We start from the raw sequence: 23,073 nt of genomic DNA, 5'->3' as shown, positions 1-23,073 counted from the left end.
TCAGAGGGGCAGAAGACATCTGACTGCATGACTGTTCACACTAGAACCATGGCTGACTGTGCCTGCCCAATTCCAACAGCACCCAAATGTGACACCATTAGCTTAATTATACATTACAAAGAAAATATACCAGAGCGTAACAACAAAACCCTCGCTGCACACGTCACCATCCAGCTCTGCCCACCTGATATCCTACATGGGATCTTTAACAAGTATCTCTAGGAGATCAGAGACAGTGGTAGGATCCTACCGGCTTCGATTTTGGGTATGCAATAGTGGGGGTTGTGACCTACGACATCCCGGACCCCTGAAATACTCTCTTGAGACGAACCCGAAACTCTTATGTGACCGCCACACCTGATAACAACCACTTCCATGATGAAGTCTTTCCCCCAATCAGGGAGCGATGGGAGGTCAGGGTCAGTGGTGTGTCTGCTCATATTAATACTTCTCGATTGGGCATATTCTCTATCTTTTCCTCATCATGGCTCCCTGTCCTTATCCCATCACTTGGCTGACACAACCGAATCCGTTATCAACCAAGGCCATGTAAAAGAGCCGTGACCATAGAAGGCACTTTGCGGTCAAGAGTGCTCATATAGTTGGCTTTTTGGATTTGATGAAGGCTGATGCACATTAAATTGATGCTGGTTCTTCAGTCTTGAAATACAGGTAGCTCCTTCATAAGGTCAATATAAATCTAAGGGAAAATAACATTCATGGATGTGACTCAGTTTAGCTATTTAGTACAAGTGCTCCTTTTTGCTAGAACATCAAATACCGGTATACAATGTTGTCAATAACTAAAAAACGAACATGCATTTACCGGTACAAAAAAAACCCTCTTCACTGCACACCAAAAGAAAGGTAAAATATATGAACCCCTTCCGTTGCCATTTCTAGCCCTTTCCCCCTCCTCCTGATCTGCACACAAACTAACAGCTGTACGTATTCTGTCTCAAAATAAGAAGTATCTTCATTTTTTGTTATTCCCCCCACTACAGCTTGCTGTGCTAATTTTATCCACTGTGCTGATTCCTTACTGCACCATGCTGAGATTGTTTTGAACTACTGTTTATGGGTGGGCGGAACGCACAGAGTTACATGAAAACTCTGTGAGATTCCGTAGAGTTTCGCGAAAGGGCCGAATTAGGCACATCATGCTACTCCTGCTGATTTTTAGTGCTCGGAGCTCGTTCCACCCTGAAAAATCAGCATAGAGGGCACTGCTTCTCGAGATAATTTTGCAACCACTACTCAAGAGGCAGCTTTCTGACTGCAAACGGTCACGACTGCCCACAACCACCCACAATGGGGAAATCTCACTGGGTGCCCTCCTAGCAACCAAAAATAGCATTAGGGGACGCCAAATTGCGCTAGCGCTCATCATCGTACCGTTGGTAACCCACTTGTGAGAAAAAACTTCACCATGCAGTGTTTGGTAGAATTTGGCTGGAACTCCGCATTCTGGGGCCGATTATGATGGCGGATTTCCCACATCCACCGGGCCGGCGGAAGCCACCGCCGGCCCGGAGGATGCGGGAAATCCGCCGGGGAGCCCTGCAAGACCCACCGCCATATTAGGATGGCTGGTGGGTCTTCCTATCTGTCCGCCACCTTTCCGCCGCGGGCGGATTGCGCCTGCGGCGGAAAAGCATTAACATGGCTGGCGGTGTCTATCAGACACCGCCAGCCATATTAGGATGACAGCGGAAAGATGCCTTTACACGGCGGCATTTCCGCCGTGAAAAGGCATACGGATTTGTGTTTGGGGGCCCGTTGCGGGCCCCCAGGGGTGAAGGGGGTTGGGGGGTGCACATGGGGGGTACCTATGGTACACCCCTGCATTTGCCTGCACAAAGCGGCAGGCACCGCGAGGTGCCTGCCGCTTTGTGCATGCAAATGCACAACTTACTTTTTTAACATTGCGGCGGGTGCTGCTTCAAGCAGCACCCGTCGCAATGATAAAAATACAGGATGTGACCGCCAGGGTGGCGGTCACATCCTAATTAGCACGGAGGGACCGCCGCTGCCCCTGCGGACGGTCCCTCCTCCTCTAGGGTGGCGGACGAACGCAAGTCCGTCCGCCATCCTAATGAGCCCCTCTATACGTAATACGGAGCGGCCAAAAGCCCACCAATGGAGCGGAATTCATCACCCGCCCCGCTTTTGTTGCTACCACTAGATTTGTTGCTTTCATTGGGTACCTGTTGGTTCTATGTTTTGAGCTGACCAAGCCCCCTTATTGTTGTGTTTTTAAGCACACTTAAACCCACTTTGGTTGAGTTGCACTTTATAAAAACGAGAATAGGTTTTTTAATGAATAAAATATTGATTTTAGAATTGGGTTTCATGCACTACTAGTTTCTGAGCGCATCGGTCATACAACTACGACAAGAGGTGCAATATCGTCAACTCTTACCCAATATATTTCTCATGGTCTTTTTTGCTTAGGACATTTATTATATAGGGGATGACACATTTAATGACTCCAATTTCATCTCTCGATTTTTTTAACCTTGCTTACTTCCAATAACACTGCTGTCATCTTTCTCGAGATGTACTTGTCCTCCAATGGTGAATTAGTACAGAGTTGGGTTTGGAGAGGATGGGAACCAATAGGTAAAGACACAGAGAATATCTTAACTAAATAATATTCAAAGTGGATAAGGCACTTGCCTCTCTAATGCCTAAAACAAGACACTAAAGTAAAGAACTGGTAATTTTTTTATAAAGTTTTTTTTTATAGCGCGAACATGGTGGCCATTTTGCTTCAATTATTGAAAACACTCTCCTGTGGCCATGGTAGTTCCATTATTATCTTGCATAACAATCTAAGCATGGAGGAAGCCTGGTCAATAAGTACAAGATGAGAAGAGTTTCAATAAATCTGTGGTTGATTTAAAATCCATTAAATGTTGGGCTGGTACCAGCCTTAGTTCAGTCAGGAATGCAGCACGCTAAGGGTGTTGGCGTTCGCGAGCAGTATGTCAATTCTGGATAAATACTACAATACAGTGATGGAATCCTGGCACCCAGATACACAGAACATTTCTAATTTCTATTCGTGCAGAAAGATATTCTATTGGAGATCTGAGTTTAATGTGACTCATTTCTGCCTGCAAACTCACGGCTAAAATATCTGCTTTCAATTATGTCAAAAATAAGCTGGCCAGGGCCAAACACAAGACTATTTTGCCAAAGCAAAAAGAACACAATATTGCCCTGGCGAAGGCTTTGCAACGCTAATATGAGCAGCGTGCAGAAACGTCTCACTAGTTTACATGTGATCATATCTGAGCTTAGGATGGTGTCCTCCCCTTAATAATCAGTACACTATTTATTAATTTTTGCCAGTTCAAATGCAGAAGAGAACAGTTTAATGTGTGCTAATCTCGAATATGGCTTCCACCATATATGCGACTCACACGGCAATACACCAGTTTTCATAACCATTAGTACAAGTTGCATTTTTCAGCTGATACAGCTATCGATACAGAAAATATATTTTTAGGTGCCCAAAGATTTTCAGAGAAAATGTTGCTGACACAGGTCGTGGATGCGCGGCCGCCATTTGAGAGGTGTTCTGTACTAATTAAGGCTCTGGGCTTCTCCCTTCAGTTCAGGTACAAGCTTCTTCCAAGCACGGCATTTTGGGGCACATGCATGAAGCATTTTACCGGCCCGTTTGCAACTGGTAAAATGCTATTTCCGGCATTCGCCATTTTTGCGATTTCCTTAATTGCGAATGCAGTTAGGGAATGGCAAATTGTGATTCCCTAAATGCGATGCATCATGCATTCGCAAATTGCGTTTTTGCAATTTGGAATTGCAAATTACCATCAACTTCAAGTTGATGGTAATTTGCAATTTCTTAGAGAAATGCATAACATTGCATTTTTTAAGTGCTATGTGGCGCACACATATGCCCTTAGTGCACACATGCCAATTTTGGGGGTGCAGCAGGGTGGTCTTTTGGCCCCCTAGCACCCTTAAAATTACATTCGCAATTTGCGAGCACCTATTTGGTACACGCAAATTGCGAATATCTTATCATTCATTTCAATGGGCCTATAGCGAGTTACAATTTGCGAGTCGCTATTAAGGAATTTGTATTCCTACATGCCTAGGGAATTACGATTCCTAAATAGCGAGTCCCTAAAAATCCATTCTTTGATGCATGTGGCATTTTGATTTTTGCGGTCTTATCCCTTAGGAGGCATCTTCATTAAAGGCTCTTGTTCTTGCATGCTTTTGCCTGGTGACACCTACTTGTGCTTAATCTCCATTGATCAATACCCGTCTTACTTAGGTAACAAAAAGTCCCCGATTAACAAAACATCATGGTCCTGAACTTCTGTCAGTTTATCCCTGAGATGCGAGAACCAATGGTGTGCTTTTGTGGAAGTTATTTCAATTTTAATCAGCCATTGGCTAGAATGTTGGCTTGAGTACAGAAATCCCCTATAAATTCTCACATTTCACAGACTCTTAGGAACCCACCTTACCTGCAAAGTCAACAAAATGGAAGACAATTTGGCACACATTTGTATTTGAAAAATGTGGACTTTTGGCTCACTGGGCAGGGTCTTGGCTGGGAGCAGATGTTTTATTTTCAGAGTTTAAGGGAAGCAAATTGCTGGCTCTGCTGCGGTGGAAACCTTCTAAAATTTGGCCCGATGACAATAGGCTGTCAGTCAAAATACCTCTGACCATGCACCCAATTTAGAGTCCACACGGCGACAAACTTTTTCACCGTTTGGTTTTGCCAGGGAAAGCCTAGTGGTCCCTAACATCAAAATACAATAAATGACCCCTATACTTTGGGCAGGGTCGGCCTGGGAACACAAACCAGCCCTGGCAATTCAGTTGGCCTGGCCCCGGAATGGGGACAGGGCCTGACTGGGAACCACAACCGGCCCTGGCAAAGTGCTCGGCCGGCCCCCCTCCCCACTCGGGGGGTGGGGGTTGGAGGTGCCGCCAAGTTCTTTGCCGGGGCCGGTTTTCGGCTGATTTTGGTACAGGGCCGATTTTGCAGCTATGCCGCAAAAACAGCCAAGTAACAAAAACAGCCCCAGGGGCCCAAAACCAGCCCCCACCTGTGCGGCGCACCGGGGGATTGCCCGGTGCCTGCTATGGCCAGTCCGGCCCTGAATGGGGATGTTGCTAGTGCACTAGAAGTACTGCTTCTGCTTTTGGTACAGGGGGTTCCCTGCAACCAGAAAGTTCACAAAACCGATGCATCTTTCAGGAAGACTTCAGTAGATTGGCGGTGTTAACCTTATGAAAAATATCTATTTGTGTAGCTAGGCATGAGAAAGACCCTTATTTGGTGTGATCACTCCCATTCTGTTGGACTGATGTCTCTAGGTTTTTTGACTCTGTGCTCTGGGGCACTGCTAGTCACGCCCCAGTGCATTTGCTCTGACACCTAAACTATGGTAACATTAGCTAACTCCTAATTTGCATATTTACCTTTCCTATAACGCCATAGTATTTGTTGTAAATATACACCCATGGCATGGAAAGCTAGTCGTCACCCAAGGACAGCAGCACTTACAAGGTGGGACTGGCCGTAGCGGGCACCGGGCGTTTCTCCGGTGGTCTGCCAGGTTGAGGGCCGGTTTTGGGCCCCTGGGGCCAGTTTTGTTACCAGGGGCCGGCAATATCAGCCCCCTCTAACAGAATCAGTCGAAACTGGCTCTAACAAACAGCTATGCCGCACCACCACGGCCACCCCAGGGGGGCTGGCCGAGCAGTTTGCCAGGGCCGGTTTAGTTTCCCAGTCCGGCCCTGAACACTTACAGTGCCATTCACCAGTGTGATAGGGAAAACATGGCTACAGGCCCACCAGTGTAGCCAGTCTGTTACACTTTAAACCAGTCCTGTGGATCCCCAGAGGTATAGCAGACGATAAAGTAGATGACACCTTACTCTCTTTTGTGGTAGTGTGGGCACACAGTCAGGCTTATTTGAAGGATAGTGTTAAGCATTTGTTGTACACACTCAGGCAAAAAATGGTGTCACACACTCAAAGTCTGAATCGAGACCAACTGTTTGTATAAACAGTTGTTATTTTGTTGTTTTATTTCTCGAACCAAAACGGACTTAGTAGCAGGTAAATTAAACTCTTCATACAATGTTACCTTGAGACATTTAGTAAACACTGGACTTGTAGGAACATTCAGATTACTTTTGCAGTTAAGAAAACGATTGCAAAACAGTTCAAAAACACTTGTAATTGCTTTAGGAGTACTTTTAGATTACTTTGTGATTACTTTTCTAGTTTGGCATGAAACACACTCCAAACACAGTTTAAGCAACAGAGGACATTGGTAAACAGGTTAACTCTGGTAAAGAAAGTAAGTTGCTTTTTGTTGCAGTACAAGACAGTTCAACAGACAAGAATTTTCAAAGAAAACCCATCATTCAGTCCTATGGGAAAAAACGAAGTGTGAAGTTTGTAGATAAGTAAACGGTTTTGGGGTTGCAGTTTTGGAGGGTAGAACCAAGGTCCCCAAAGGTTTGGGTTGCACTCAAGGGGCACCACCAGCGGCACTAGGGCGGCCTGGTGCAGAGTGCAGGATGCCAATGTTAGCCAAAGGGGCTAAGGAAACCTCGGTTAAGGGCTGCTCGCACTACAGCTACTCGGTCTCGGGAGCCAGTGGGGGTCCCTGGTTGGCACCAAGTCCACCACCAGATGCGCAGGGGCGAAAGGGTGCAGGGTGCTCAGGAGGTTTCAGGAGCCCAATGCTTTACAGAGGAGGATGGGAGGAAGAAGCCACAGGAGTATAACCCATAAACCTAGTTGAGATCTGGGTAATTACAGCAAAAATATGCAACAATATCTCAACCGGATTCAATAGAAATAAATACACTTGTATGTACAGGACATTACAGGAGGAGAACAAAAGAAGAGAGACTATGAATTATTATAACAGTGCAGCTACAACTGTTGTGTATAACCTAGTCTTTTAAATATATGATGCCTTGAGCACATTTAATGAATAATTCGTAGTCTCTCTTCTTTTGTTCTCCTCCTGTAATGTCCTGTACATACAAGTGTATTTATTTCTATTGAATCCGGTTGAGATATTGTTGCATATTTTTGTTACAGAGGAGGATGTCAGCTGTGAAAAAGGACTGCAGGCTGGAGCCAGAGGACTGGACAAAGGGAACCAATGACTGGAGGATAAAGATGAAGAATTGCTGGACACCAGGACACCATCGGCAGGGCATATCAGGACTCAGGAGCAGCGGGTGATGTGGTGTCCTTTCGTGTTAGATTCTTCTCACTGTTTCTGGTTGTGGTTGGGCGAATCCTTCAGAATGAGGCTGCGTCCTTTGAGGAGAAGATCTGGGAAGGTCGCCCAATGCTGGCACGCAGGTCAGGATCACCGGGGGGACTTTGCTGGGGTGTTGGGCCACTCAGACTCCAGCTGTGGGTGTCGGGTGCAGAGTGGTGAGGACTCGTGGATCCGGCTGGATCTGAAGCCCTGGTTCGGGTTGCTGTTGGACAAATCCGGTGTCCACAGGAGATAAGAATTCTTTTAAGAAGGCAGGGCCGGCCCCCGGGGTTCCTGGAGGCTGCTAGCTGCAGGACACGTCAGGTTCAGCTCGCAGGGGTTCAGAGCAAGAGACAGGCCAGTAGGGCTGGGGCCAAAGCAGTTGTCCTCCTCTTCTTCTGCAGCATTGTTCAATATTCGTCCTTCTTTTTGTCATGTCAAATCTGAAGAGGCAAGGTTCAGGGGTGCCCCTAAATACTAAATTTAGGGGAGTTACAGGGGTGTGCTGGTTGGTCCAAATGGGTCCCTTCCCTGGGGTGTCCACACCCCTTAGTATGCCACCTTCCAATGAGAGGGGGCAAAAGCATCTTCCTGATTGGAGGGGTCCCCTCATCTACAAGATGGTGGGGACTGAGATGTAGGCTTCATCTCGCCTCCCCCACCTGAGGGGCGGGGTTGGCACAGGTAGGCACAACTTATTTCCTATCTAGGTTTTCCCATTGGTTCCTGCACCCAAAATGGGGGCCAGAACCAGTGGGAGCCAGTTACTGATAGCAGCAAAAGGTTGAAGGTGACTAACAAAGGCTGTAGGCCTTTGCAGCTCCCTCATCGTGGACCCTGCCCATCCTGCGGGAGGAGCAATGACACCCCTGCCCAGGATGTGCTTTGTTTCCAGACCCAGAGAGTGGAGGGCTTCCTACCGAGGGGTCCAGGAACCTGTCTGGTGGTGGCAGATGGCTGGGAGCCAGTCAGGAACACACCGGTCGTTGGTCGTTTTTCAGGGGGCATCTCTAAGATGCCCTCCATGTGCATTTTATAATAAATCCAACACTGGCATCTGTGTGAGTTTAATGAACAGGAAAGTTTGGTACAAAACTTCCCAAACTTCAGTAGAGCCATCATGGAGCTCTGGAGTTCGTGTTGACAAACTCCTATCCCATCGACTCAAAATGGCTTCACTGCACTTACAATGTCTGTGAATGACACAGACACTGTAGGGGCATATTGCTCATGGGGAAACAGCCTTCACAACAAGTTTTTACCTCGTTGTGTCTTTACCACACATTTTTTGCTTCATGTAATTTTACCGTGAATATGCATTTACAACGCATGCCAATACCACGCATTTAAGGTAAGTGGGGGGGGCGGGAGGGTTTCCCCCCACAAATACATTGTTTTTAAATCTATAAACAATGCGTGGTATTGGCATGCCTTTTAAATGCATGTTTGCAGTAAAATTACGCGTGCTAAAAAATGTGTGGTAAATACATTGTTTTTAAACCTAAAACAATTTACGGTATTGGCGTGCATTTTAAATGCATATTTCAAGTAAAAATATGTGCTCAAATAAATGCATTTGAAAGGCATGCAAAGTAATTGCCTGTGTGGCACTGTCATACAACCTGCTCATGCAGCTATGCCCTAACCTATGGTATGGTGCACCCTGCTTTTGGGGCTGTAAGGCCTGCTAAAGGGGTGACTTGCCTAAGCCACAGGCAGTGTCGGTGGACATGGCACACAAGGATGTGTGCCATGTCGACTCTTTCCTTTGGTCTGCACCAAAACACGCAGCCTGCTCTGGCAGTGTGTGGGTGTTAAGTTGAGGGGCCTCTGAGGGTGGCAAAATACATGCTGCAGCCCTCAGAGGTCCTCTCTGGTCACAAGGCACTTCGTACCAGGGGTACCTTTTACAAGGGTCTTACAGGTGGCCCAGAGGTGTGCCAGTTATGGGTAACAAAGGTACGGTTTTGGAAAATAACACATTTGCTGCGGCCTGGTTAGCAGAATCCCAGCACACACTCAGTCCAGTTGGCATCAGGTATCTGGCAAAAAGTTAGAAGGTAACCATGCAAAAAGGAGCACTTTCCTACACTAGCAGTATGTCATGTCAAAAATAACCCTTTTGACAGAGAAATGCCACTTTGAATATTATTAAGTCACTCTTACGTAGACCTTGTAGCCCACAAGCTAGGATGGTAGACCTTGTAGCCCACAAGCTAGGATGCATGGTATTTTCAAACGTGAGGCATGTAGAAACTCAATGTGACCATTTCCTTACAAGACAAGGCCGCAAAGCTATTTTCACTTTGTCCTATGAGAAAAATTAGAATACATATTAAAATATGAATTCTGCTATCTCCAGGTTAGGACTAGCTTGAAACATTGTTTTACTGCTCATTTTAATAGTTATTAAAAGTCCAAAAAATAGTAAAGGGAGATTTTTAATACATATTCAGAAAAAGTAATTTTTAGAAAGTTATCTTTTCAGTGCCTGAAGCTGCTTGATGCCAATTTGCATGAGATTTCCAACAGCTTCACAGTCAATACTTTGCCTTAATGAGTGGTGAAAACTGCTCCTAGGCAGTTAGAATGTTCTAGGTGAGGGAAAGTGTTTTTCTTCTTCTTGCAGGAAAAACAGTTAGAGTGAACCTAGGAACTTCATTTACTTGTAATAGGCCTGCCATGTCACAAGTAAATGTAAGGTGAGACCTGGGGAAGGCAAAACTTTGTTCCGCCAGCCAGGCTAGCTCCAAACCCAGTGGAAGAGGAGCTACTACAATAGCTTTGGACCACTCCTTTCTCTGGCCCCAGTTCTGTGTGGACTGACAGGTTCTCCACATATGAAAAAACTTTTCTCCATCTTGAATTTTAAGAGTAAGGTGCACTGTGTGGAAATAGTTACTGGTGAAAAGTGATAGTAATACCCTTCAAAGTTTTTAACCCATTGCAAAGTAAGGAACGAGGAGTCACATCCACCCACTAGCTAGGGCAAACCATAAATGTGGTTCATCTTATCCCTATTACTGTAGAGGTGGACTGCAATGCATAGAAGAGTCATTGTGGGGTGAACACCCTAACCAAACCCGATAGCACCCCCGCTAGAAGAGAGATATCTTATCACAACTCCAAACAGTATGCACTAGGCTCTCTCATTGAGACATGCACCACAAAACAGAGTGGAGAGCTTACCATCCTAATGTTCCAAAGCCTGTCTCATGTAAAGTAGGCACGATGCAGATATTTCAATGTTATAGACCTAATCTGTGATGCAATTGTGTGCTGTTGGGGATGCTCGCTCCTCCCCCTGAGAAGCAGTCCAATCCAAATACCGTTCCCATGCCTTCTGCAGATGGTTGAAGGAATCAAGTGTAATGAGCACCAAAAAGCAGTGGATTCTAGATATTCTGTGGTTGGTCAATTCCTCCAATAGGACTTTGGCCTCTACTGGACAGTAAATGGTGTGAGAGCATGTTGGAGTTGTAAGAACAAAAAAACTGGCTACGTTCAAGGTCAAATTCCTCTTGTAGGTCAGTGAATGATTCTAAGACCGGACAAGACTTTCTTCAGACTAGAAATGCTATTAAAATACCATTGTCTAAATTCATGTCACTCAGCCACCTGGCAGTTTGGCGTCTGGTCCACAAAGTGACCTTCACTGGCTTAGGATCGCCAGCAGAATTAAGTTCAAGGCTCTCTGCTACATATTTAAGATCAAACAAGGCACGGCCCCTGCATACCTACAGGAACTCATCCAAGCTTACCACCCTACTCATTCTCTCAGATCCTCTTGTAAAGGTGATTTTGTAATTCCTAGATTTAGACTGGTGAAAATGGGCGGCTGCTCATTTTCCCACTTAGGTCCTAAGTTTTGGAATACCTTGCCTGCTGCATTGAAAATGAAACCAACTTTTTCCGCTTCCGCAAAGGACTCAAGACATGGCTCTTTTGGCAATGATCTGCGGTTGCTCTCTTTTCCTTCTTTTAATCTGTCCCTTGGCGCCAGGAAACCCACTGCGGGTAGCTGTGCACCATATAAGTTAAATAAATAAATAAAATAAACTCCTATCTCCACCAAAACTTAAAACGCTGCCCTGGTAGCCAGGGGAGACAGAGGGAAGTCAAACCTCTGTATAATAAGTGTAAAATCTGCATCCAATGTACTGCCCGCCTTTTAATCACCAGATGGGATAATCTATTCGATGAAGCAAGGTCGGCAGTTGCTATATATAAATACAAATGCGGACTTTAAACATTTTGACAGAGCAATTCTAGGTGAGCACTGCTTCAACAGAAAACCCCTCAGAATTACATTAATTTCAGTGAAAGAGGTGTGGGGAATAATGGATGGGAAGTTCCAATTGGTACAAAACGACGCGGCAAACCCACAATCTTAAAGATCACAAAACCACCCAAACAGGACAGAGGAAGTGCCGGGCAGAAGCTGGTGTCTCCGAGCAGTCTGTCAACCTGTGGCTGAATATTCCTTTCCAATTTTCTCTGGACGTTGTCTGTCTCATAGAATTTAGATACCTCTCTATTCATCTGCAAATCCCCAGCCCAGTTCATGTACTACCTTGAATGCCCAACCAGAAACACAAACGACTTGACCTTAGTGATGTTAGGTCCTGAGACTTTCCCAAAGATATTCAAGATTTGCAGGACCCAAGACCCAGACCATGCAGGCTCGTTCAAGAATTTCAGGCATCTCTAGCTGACAATGCCACTCTGACCTCAGCCCACCCCCAGAGCTCAATCAAATCCCTTTGCTAGGGTGTCAACTCTCAACCATTTGGCCAAAGGTAAGGGTGACAGAGGGCAACTGTCCTGGACACCTCGCAGTTCTGAAAAATATCAGCAACAGTTCTTCCTCTCCAGACCAGGGCCACCAGAACTGTGTACAACAGCCATACATTGCAGATGAACTGGGGATTTAAATTAATTCTCAACAGCAGGGTGAACAAATAGTCCTAATCTAGGGAGTCAAAATTTCTGCAGACGCCGGCCAACAAAAACACCTGTGAATCAAGCAGTCTGTCCGCTTGGGGATGTGCATTGTATATGACCCCTACATTGTATTTGGGCAAAAAATCTAACTTATCCATAAGGACTAGGCAGTTAATCACCATTAATAATCAGTTGGCAAGAACCTTTGCCCAAATCTTTACCTCAACATCAATCAGGGGGATGGGGCATTACGAAGTACAGAGATCAGAGGTATGACCAGGTTGGGAAGGTTCAATATTTCGGCATGGTCATGTCAGGCGGGAGCGTCCCATCCTCCCTCCCTCCAGTTATGGTAAAAAAAAACTCCAGAAGTGGGTCTGATCTTGACATGGAGGTCTTAAAGAATTCTACTTGGAACTGATTGGGACCTGGAGATTGCAATTGACTCAAGACTTTGAGAAGTTTCTTTTTAGTAATCTTCCCCTCTAGCAGATCCTTTTCCTCTGCTAGCAGTTTACTGGTGGGGAGGACTTTCGTGAAATCTTCCAATTCAGTAGTTGCGGGTTGGTTAGTTTGGTAGTATAAAGCAGAGCAATAGCTTGCAAACTTCTGTGCTATATTGAGGTGACCACACACTCTAACCCCCCATCCATTATATAGGATAAAGGTATTAAACCTCGTCTAGTCGAGTTGATGAACATCCATGAAGGCTCTTACTAGCTTTATTACCCCATTCATATATTCAGCTCTGGTTGAAGAGCCAAGCAGCCCTTGATTCTACACCTGCGGGTATTAGAGCGCTTTAGAAATCCTATTTTCATTTCATTTCATTACAAGGATCATTCTTGTTGTTAAAATGATAATGTAAGCGTTAAAAAGAATAACGCTTGAGCATGTTTTCACTGAGATATCCAGTGCACACTAAAAGGTTTAAAGGGCTGATAAAAACTTTTATTTAAAGAGCAGCACAGTACTAGCTAACAATGAGATGTATGAACAAATTAGAAATACTGTAATGAGTATAACCTTTGCCCCCTGCATTCCAGTCTCTGCATGTTATGATCTAAAATGACAGTGGCTTGATATTAATAGGGAAACATAAAACATATTATGATATGTTTGAGCTACAATGATGATTTCAAAGCTACACAATGCCAGAGGAATTTACTGTGTCCATAATTAATACCAATGTCTTTATACATTTAACAAACCAATGTTAAAAGCGGATTGTAATTATACACAAGATCATCATTTTTACAAAAGGATTCATTACATATAGGATTCCAAAAGAAGACTACCTGTAATAACACCAACCCTCCCAGATAAGGGCTAAACCAACCATTTAAATTGCAAAACATCTCCTATAGAAAATATTTAGATACAGAAGAAAATGTGCTAAAAGTATAGATATTTCAAAAATAAGTTATTGACATTGTAGCAAAGTCCAGACAGGGGCATGCACTCAGGTCACTGGAAAGGGCATTTGAGTGGACAAAGACACTGAATCTTGAAGTGCTGGTAAAATTCCAGACCTAATAGTCATAATGGATAATTAAAGTATAACACAACCATTGATTCTTCAAGATCAAAACTGCTACATATTTAAGTAATTCTTCAAAAGGTGTCCCTGTGTTCTGACCTGTGCATCAAATCTTGTTAGTGTGCCTTCTTGATTTGAAATTCTATTCCTCCTGTACTGTAATGTAATGATTGTGAGATCTGTTTGATGGTCACAGATAATTCCAGGCAGTGTCTTGGTCTGGCGAGGAGCCGGGCAGCATTGGCCTTTAGAAGGACTACAATAAATCAGCTGCGGCCGAAACTCCTAGTTGCAAAGTTTGCTTAAATAAGATTATCTACAATATAATACAATACAAAGATGATAGACCTTTAATTACGGATAAAATGTTGTTAAGCTTCAAAGAGAACTAACCACTGAGCATCTTTTGAGTACGGTTGAGAGGTGAACTCCGCTCCGCACACGGAGTTTGAGGAGTTTTCTGCACTCCGTGTTACGCAGAACTCGCGGAGTTCCAAAACACTCTGCTCCACATAGCGGAGCAGAGTTTTTTTCCTCACTCGTGTCCGACATCATCAAGTTGGCAAGAGCGCACGAGGAAAATCCACCTCCCGATGAGATTTTTCCTCATTCGCAATTGTCAACATCAAGTTGGCAATCGCAAGTGTGGAAAATCAACCTCCCGGCGAGATTTCTCAACGCGGGCGGTCAGATTCTCCATTGCGAGTGGTTGCGTATGCTTGCGAACGCTCGCGTTGAGAAACTGTCCGTTCGCATTGAGAAAGCTGCTGCTCGAGAAAAAATCTTCTCGAGCGGCAGTTTGCGCTGTGCATGGTGCTGTTCGCGATGATTGCACAGTGCGGACAAGCATCTGCCACTGAAAATCATTGCGAGCAGCTTTTATCTAACACACCTCGCCACTTGCAGAGCTCACTGTAGTGCGGTAGAGTTTTTTTTGCCCAGGCTTACTTTTGAGTAATGAATGCACAATCTATGTGAGAAGGACAGACAAAGTATTCGATGACTGCAGCCCAAAGACGGTACATATGTCAATATGTTGGTAAATATTACCGTGTTGGAAAAGGAGCAATAATTATGAGAACGAAAAATGGTATTAAGTGCAAATCAAAGTATGGTCCACATGCTTCAGTATGCATCAGCTCTCAGAATATGCAGAACCATTAGGTGCTTACAATATCTCAAAGAACATTTATCAGCAACACTGAATGGTGACGTATGTTACCCTGAGGCTTTCCATGGTGTGAAGAGGTGGACCTACATGGAATTACAGTGATAATATCTCAAGAGGAAGAAAAACACTGATGCTGCTGTGATAGACTCAGAACCTATTTAACATCACAAGGCAACATGGTCTCAGGGAGCCAACATATCAACATCCTTAACCAATTATAGTCAAGCTATGGCAGACAGTTTTGAAGTTTGAATACTATTCAGCCAAAGTGCATCAATCTGCAGATGACACCAGCTGTGGTTGAGTTGCATCAGGTAATGGCATCCATCAACTTAAAACATATCTTGCCCTTTTCTGAATATGGAAATCAAGAGCTTATCTGAATGAAGCTCAAAGCTGTCCAGATAGAAATCATGCTCATTGCCAGAAGCCAACAGCAAAAGCAAACAAGAAGTCCAATTCCAGGACTGGCTCTGTTCCACAAGTCAAGAAACTGTCATGAACAGCAATCTCTTCATCAAGACCCACATTGCTCAGAAGATGCAGACACAGTTGTACCAGCTGTCATCCTACATAACAGAGAGATGTCTGAACCATAAAATCAATCCATCATCTGGCACCTGTCCTGGGAAGCCCCCACTTCTCAGCATTCCTAAGTCAGTGCCAGCGCCCCTGATTGATGTCCTCAATGTCACAGCCTACTTCATCAAAGAACTGAGGAAATGCAATAAATCCCCCAGACTGCTTGCTCTCGCCATACTCCTCTCGTGACAAACATCCTGAAAAGCTTCCTTGTACAACGCATTGATGCTACCAGGGTGGTTTGGGCTTCATGAACATCAATGGCAATTCTTCTGAGTGAAGCTAAAAGTGAGTACTCAAAATGAGATGAAATATGGGCATTAATACAAAGCCAATGTCATAATATGAGCAGTATTGCAAAGCCAAGGGTCTTTGAAGTGGCACCTGCGGAAGGAGCTGGCCGCACCCAATACTGCAGCAGGCAGGGGTGCCGAACTGGCAGAGCCAAAGAGGGCAACTATTTCTATACTGGATTGACCCATTGATATAAGATAAATTAGGAGGGAAATGATCTGCATACATCAAGGAGGGCAGACCTCTCAGGCAAACACTGTCTGCATTTGGGTCTACCACAAAAGAAACAAGAATCTGTCAGTCTAGAACTGTTTACAAATATGCTCACAACAAATTAAACTGAAGTACAGAAAAGAGTCGAGGATTGAATGCTTGAATGAATCTCAGCCACTGGTAATTACTCGGGCCACATCCCAGTCCGTCATTATTTTGCACACCATGCAACCTCAGTTTGGACCAAGGCTGGTCTCCCTGAACCAGAACACAAGCAACCCAAGACTGATTTCGCCCTTATTAAGGATCATCAGTGCGGTACAGCTTGGCTTCAGTGCAGTGGTGTAAGGAAACTTGTAGAGGCCCCCTGTAAAGTACAAGGAGGAGGGCCCTCATGCTCTGAACCCAGCAGTCAGGATCTCTCTGGTCAGGGGCCCGCCACCAGTGCACAGTGCCAGAGGAGCGACTCCTAAAGCTCAGGGTCCCCCTGCAATGCAGAGCTGCACAGTTATTGTTATGCTACTGCCACAGTGTACACGTGGCCCACTTCTGGGAATCCCCCACTCAATTAGGATGTTTCACCGAAGTACACATTAAAATGATGGATGGAATGCTTGAATTAATCGCAGCCACTGGTAATTACTCAGACCGCATCCCCATCCATCGTTATTTTGCTTACCATGTCACCTCAGTTTGGACCCAGCCATATGCAAATTTGTCTTGACCCTTCTCCAATAGGTACAGTACAGCCTGAACAACCAGGCCAGGTCTTTCCTGAACCGGAACACAAGAAACCCAATACTGGTTTCACCCTTATTAAGGCTCATCAGTCGGGTACAACTTGACTTCAGTGGCACAGTGTACACATGACCCACTTGTGGGAATACCAGTCCCATTTAGGGTGTTGCACTGAAGTACACAAAAATTTAATGGATGGATTGCTTCAATTAATCTTAGCCACTGGAAATTACTCTGCCATTTTCTAATCTATCATTTTGCCCACCATGTCACCTCAGTTGGAGAACGGTGAAAACTCATTTGCATATGGTGTGGTCAAAACTAAGGTGGCTTGGTGTGCCAAATAATGATAGGGTGCAATATGGTCCAAGTAATTACCAATGGCAGAGATTAATTTAAACATTCCATCCATCGTTTTTTTGTATACGTCGTGAGCACAAATTTCAGGCAGGAAAATAAGTTGCTCCCTCTTTCTCATGGTCAGGGAAGAGCTATTAAACCAAATCCAGAATCTTTCCTTGTCTCTTTTTCTGGACTGGGTGTACCAGTTCTACTCTAGCATTGGACAAAAGTGAGCAGAACCGGCTCCTCATTTTAGTGTCCACGATAAGGATTTGATGGAGTCTCAACAAAAGAAACAAAAAAGTGAAGGGTGGAATTCTTGAAATAATTATTGGGCCTGATTCACAAAAGTAATCTGAGACAAAATCCTAACCTTGCTACTTTTGGTATTCGCAGAAGGCATTTAGGAGTACTAAAGTTAGGATTTTGTCTCGGTTAAACTTAAGTTTTGGTCTTAAGTTGAACTTAAGACAAACTTAAGTTTAACTGATACAAAATCCCAGTGGTAAAGTTAGGATTTTGTTTCAGATCACTTTTGTGAATCGGGCCCTTGGACTTTTGTTTATAGTTTCACTGTGCCACTGCAGACAGGGGCCACCCATCTGCAAATCAACTCCAGCTTCAATATAAGAACTGTCCAACCCAAACAACCTGGGCTGCTTCCTCTTTGAGTGGAAAACAGCACAATCCCAGTCTGGTATCGGCCTTCTTGGGCCTCAAAAGTGAGGTACAGCTCGAGTTCTATGACCCTGCCTGGTATTGGCCTCCTTTGCACTCATCGGTGAGGTACAGCTCGAGTCCTATGGCCCAGCCTGGTATTGGCCTCCTTGGGACTCATCTGTGAGGTACAGCTCGAGTCCTATGACACAGCCTGATATCGGCCATTTTGGGCCTCATCGGTGAGGTACAGCTTGACTCCTATGACCCAGCCTGATATCGGCACGTTGGGCCTCATCAGTAAGGTACAGCTCGAGTCCTATGACCCGGCCTGATATCTGCACGTTGGGCCTCATCAGTGACGTACATCTCGAGTCCTATGACCCAGCCTGATATCGGCACGTTGGGCCTCATCAGTGAAGTACAGCCTGATATCGGCACGTTGAGCCTCATCAGTGAGGTACAGCTCGAATCCTATGACCCAGCCCGATATCGGCCTTGTTGGGCCTCATCAATGAGGTACAGCTCGAGTCCTATGACCCAGCCTGATATCGGCCATGTTGGGCCTCATCGGTGAGGTACAGCTTGACTCCTATGACCCAGCCTGATATCGGCACGTTGGGCCTCATCAGTAAGGTACAGCTCGAGTCCTATGACCCGGCCTGATATCTGCACGTTGGGCCTCATCAGTGACGTACATCTCGAGTCCCATGACCCAGCCTGATATCGGCACGTTGGGCCTCACCAGTGAAGTACAGCCTGATATCGGCACGTTGAGCCTCATCAGTGAGGTACAGCTCGAATCCTATGACCCAGCCCGATATCGGCCTTGTTGGGCCTCATCAATGAGGTACAGCTCGAGTCCTATGACCCAGCCTGATATCGGCCATGTTGGGCCTCATCGGTGAGGTACAGCTTGAGTCCTATGACCCAGACTGATATCGGCACGTTGGGCCTCATCAGTGAGGTACAGCTCGAGTCCTATGACCCAGCCTGATATCGGCACGTTGGGCCTCATCAGTGAGGTACAGCTCGAGTCCTATGACCCAGCCTGATATCGGCACGATGGGCCTCATCAGTGAGGTACAGCTCGAGTCCTATGACCCAGCCTGATATCGGCACGTTGGGCCTCATCAGTGAAGTACAGCTCGAGTCCTATGACCCAGCCTGATATCGGCCACGTTGGGCCTCATCGGTGAGGTACAGCTTGAGTCCTATGACCCAGCCTGATATCGGCACGTTGGGCCTCATCGGTGAGGTACAGCTCGAGTCCTATGACCCAGCCTGATATCGGCACGTTGGGCCTCATCAATGAGGTACAGCGCGAGTCCTATGACCCAGCCTGATATCGGCCATGTTGGGGCTCATCGGTGAGGTACAGCTTGAGTCCTATGACCCAGCCTGATATCGGCACGTTGGGCCTCATCGGTGAGGTACAGCTCGAGTCCTATGACCCAGCCTGATATCGGCACGTTGGGCCTCATCAGTGAAGTACAGCCTGATATTGGCACGTTGAGCCTCATCAGTGAGGTACAGCTCGAATCCTATGACCCAGCCCGATATCGGCCTTGTTGGGCCTCATCAATGAGGTGCAGCTCGAGTCCTATGACCCAGCCTGATTTCGGCCATGTTGGGCCTCATCGGTGAGGTACAGCTTGAGTCCTATGACCCAGACTGGTATCGGCACGTTGGGCCTCATCAGTGAGGTACAGCTCGAGTCCTATGACCCAGCCTGATATCGGCACGTTGGGCCTCATCAGTGAGGTACAGCTCGAGTCCGATGACCCAGCCTGATATCGGCACGTTGGGCCTCATCAGTGAGGTACAGCTCGAGTCCTATGACCCAGCCTGATATCGGCACGTTGGGCCTCATCAGTGAGGTACAGCTCGAGTCCTATGACCCAGCCTGATATCGGCAAGTTGGGCCTCATCAATGAGGTACAGCTCGAGTCCTATGACCCAGCCTGATATCGGCACGTTGGGCCTCATCAGTGAGGTACAGCTCGAGTCCTATGACCCAGCCTGATATCGGCACGTTGGGCCTCGTCAGTGAGGTGCAGCTCGAGTCCTATGACCCAGCCTGATATCGGCCACGTTGGGCCTCATCAGTGAGGTACAGCTTGAGTCCTATGGCACAGCCATCATACTGGATTCACTGAGAAAAACAAAGCCCAGATGGGTGGAGTGGTTGAATTAATCTCTTACAAACAGTGCTAGGCTGCCAGACCCATGTTTGTGTTGGGATGAGATGCCAGCATGATGAAGGTAAAACTGGAATTTAAAATGCCAGAATGTTTAGCTCTGGGTACAAAATGACAAACACAATTTTGGCCTAAACATGTGGTTTCTTAGAAATAAAACATACCTATGTTGTGCACAGAGCATTGCAGGAGTATGACTAATGGCAATTTCATGCTTTAGACATGCATTACAAATTCTCCCAAGAAATGTCCTCCTTATGTGAAATTAAGTTAAGGTTTTGCAGCTTTTGTGAATTGATAAAGCAATTTTTTAAAGGTAATTAAGTACAAATGCTTTCCTCATCAGGTTTGTCTGTAGTATAACACTGTCGAGTTTTTCAGGAAAAATACTGCAATTTAAAAGTTTAATGCTCTTGACATATTACATTTCTAGCCTTTTCAAGATCATCAACAAAAAAAGAAAAAAGGAAAAAAAAACAATACCGCTTTCATTTGGAATTTGCTTTAGCGTTTGAGAAAGATGTCTGGTTTCGAAAAAATGGAAAATGTGAGCATGCGAAGGAAATGAAAACAGCTGTGTTTTCATTCACGAGGCCGCGGTGATTCACGCTGAGCTCTCAGCCGTGGTTGAGAGTGGGAGAGAGGTCTGAGCCGCTGTGTCAGGCAGAGGTAAATGGCTCCTGCTGGAGGGCTGGCAGGTCATGTCTGCATTAAATCACGCGAGTGTTACAGGAGTTACAGCCACTTACTTGTAATTGTCATCTTCCACAAACTTCTGCAGCTCCTCGATGTAGCGCACGGACTTCAAGTAGTTCTGCACATGTGGCAGTGTTACAAGTTGATCTGCGGGGAACAAAATCTGCTTAGAAAGTTTGCAGCTTAAAAGAGAAAGCAGTGATTCTTTAACTCACTCTGGGGCTGCGCTCAATCGAACTACCAGCAGAGATTAGGAAGTGCGCGTGGGCCCCACCAGGAAGAAAGCTGTCATAACACAACATATTAGTGATGGGAACAATAACAGGGCTACATTATGAATGGGATGAATGTCATTGGCTCGTTCACGGTCTGGGCGTCTTTGTTGGGAAGTCTGGGAAAGTAGAACCACAAGATTTCTGGAGAGGAAAGTACCCAGGAAGGAAGGTCTGATGAAGAGTCTAGTTAACCCCTCCCACGCTTATGACGGAACGGCTCCGTCATGGCCTTCGGGTGGGCTGTGCTGGTGACGGAGCGGTTCCGTTATGGCCCGCTCGCCGCGCCTGCCCGGCGCTGATTTTGCGCCTGCGCTGACGTTCTAAAGAACGGCCGGGGCCATGACGGAACCGCTCCGTCACAAGCACAACCCACCTGAGGGCCATGACGGAGCGGTTCCGTCATAAGCGTCGAAGCGCCGCGCGTCCGCCCCACCCCCTTAGCGCTGTGGCGGAATAGCCACCACAGCGAAAGGGTTCAAGTAGAACAAAATGTCAGCACCCCTACTCAGAACTTCAGAACCAATCCTTGACGCTAACATCGATTTGAACTGTCTCTTGTCTATTGATTATGATTAGAGCTCTCGGTTTTATGATATTTATTTTTTTCACATTTCCGTCTGTATTCATCCATATTTATTTTTTGTCAACTTTATCTGTATTTATCCATATTTATTATGGGTTTTGTGAAAAAAAATAAAGCTGAAACTGGTATATTTCCACATTTATTTAATTGATAAATGTGCGCTCATGCTTGCATGCCTGCCAGGTTTCAGTGTTATGAACACTTAAATGGAAATAGCCACATTTCAGTATCAGCCTTGTGCACATCTACTGCTTTTTAAGCCCGTTTACTAAAATTCCTTTCTTTTTTAACCCCTTACCTATCAATCCACACAGCTGTTGGGCTGACACTCATGAAAGAGAGCATTTAGAATCACTCCAAAAAAAAGCACCCAATTTCCGTTTTTAGCCACATTTAAAAATAAATACAGATTAGAAAATGGATGGTTTTCTGTCTGTATTTATCTGTAAAAATCTGTAAAAACGGAAAACAGGGAGCCTTAATTATGATTAAGGCTCCCTATTTTCAGTTTTTACTGATTTTTACAGATAAATACGGACAGAAAAACATTTATTTTCTTGTCTGTATTTAATTTTAAATGTGGATGTAAACGGAAATTGGGTGCTTTTTGAGTGATTCTCAATACACTTTGCATGAATGCCAGACCAATAATTGTGTGGATTGATAGGTAAGGGGTTAACCCCTTCGACGCTCATGACGAGCTCAGCTCGTCCTGAGGTACACCTCTCGTACGCTCATGACGAGCTCAGCTCGTCATGAACCGCGGGTTTTTTAAAACTTCAGCGCATAGCAGGAAAATGCGCCGCACGCATGGAGTTAAAAGAAATAAGGGTTTTTAATAAAGAAGCTTAAACTGCAATAGAAATGCACAAGGCTGATTCTGAAATGTGCCTATTTGGCATATAAGTGCATTGATTTATCTTCTGCGGGTGTTCACATCACTGAAATCTGGCAAGCATTGAAGCGTGGCTGCATATTTATTGGTCAAATAAATGCTGAAATATACCCGTTTCAGCTTTATTTTTTTCACAAGACCCATATTAAATATGGATAAATACAGATAAAGTTGACTAAAAATAAATATGGATTAATACAGACAGAAATGCCCAAAAAATAAATACCATAAAACCGGGAGCCCTAATTATGATTTAATTTTTTGAACCCGCCTGCAGTATTTTCCTGACTCGCACATATGAAAAAAGCATTCCACAGGCAACACGTGTTTCACTCATGAACATGTCTTTGTGTTTTTCAGAGGAGAGGAGAAATTAAACCAGCCTTTCAACCAGAAATGAAATGAAATTACTATAAAGTTGATGGGAGGGCATGATCTAGACTGCTGGCTCAGTAATCACATACTAACACATTGCAGCTCACAACACACTAAGTGTTTTCCTCAAAGCCACAGGTTAATACAACTCACAAAACCTCCCTGTACAGATGTATGTATAACAATAAAACGCCGAATGTTTCCGAAATCACTAATATAAAATCAAATGTAAGTATTGAAAAAAATCATTCAGAAATCTCATAATAAGGATTTCAGGTTTC

General features: G+C 45.2%; 1 protein-coding gene across 1 annotated transcript in view; it reads right to left on the bottom strand.

Moving 5' to 3' along the window:
• RALGPS1 (Ral GEF with PH domain and SH3 binding motif 1) overlaps positions 1 to 23,073 on the bottom strand; it is a 1,636,862-nt gene that overhangs the window by 537,322 nt on the left and 1,076,467 nt on the right. The window contains exon 11 of the mRNA XM_078646110.1: positions 20,718 to 20,811. Coding sequence (XP_078502236.1) covers positions 20,718 to 20,811 — 94 coding nt within the window. The remainder of the gene's footprint in view (positions 1 to 20,717; positions 20,812 to 23,073) is intronic.

The sequence above is a fragment of the Lissotriton helveticus genome, chromosome 5_1, assembly GCF_964261635.1.
Source record: "Lissotriton helveticus chromosome 5_1, aLisHel1.1, whole genome shotgun sequence".
Lineage (NCBI taxonomy): Eukaryota > Metazoa > Chordata > Amphibia > Caudata > Salamandridae > Lissotriton > Lissotriton helveticus.
Note: the sequence above shows the minus strand (reverse complement) of the source record. Positions and strands in the feature narration are given on the sequence as shown.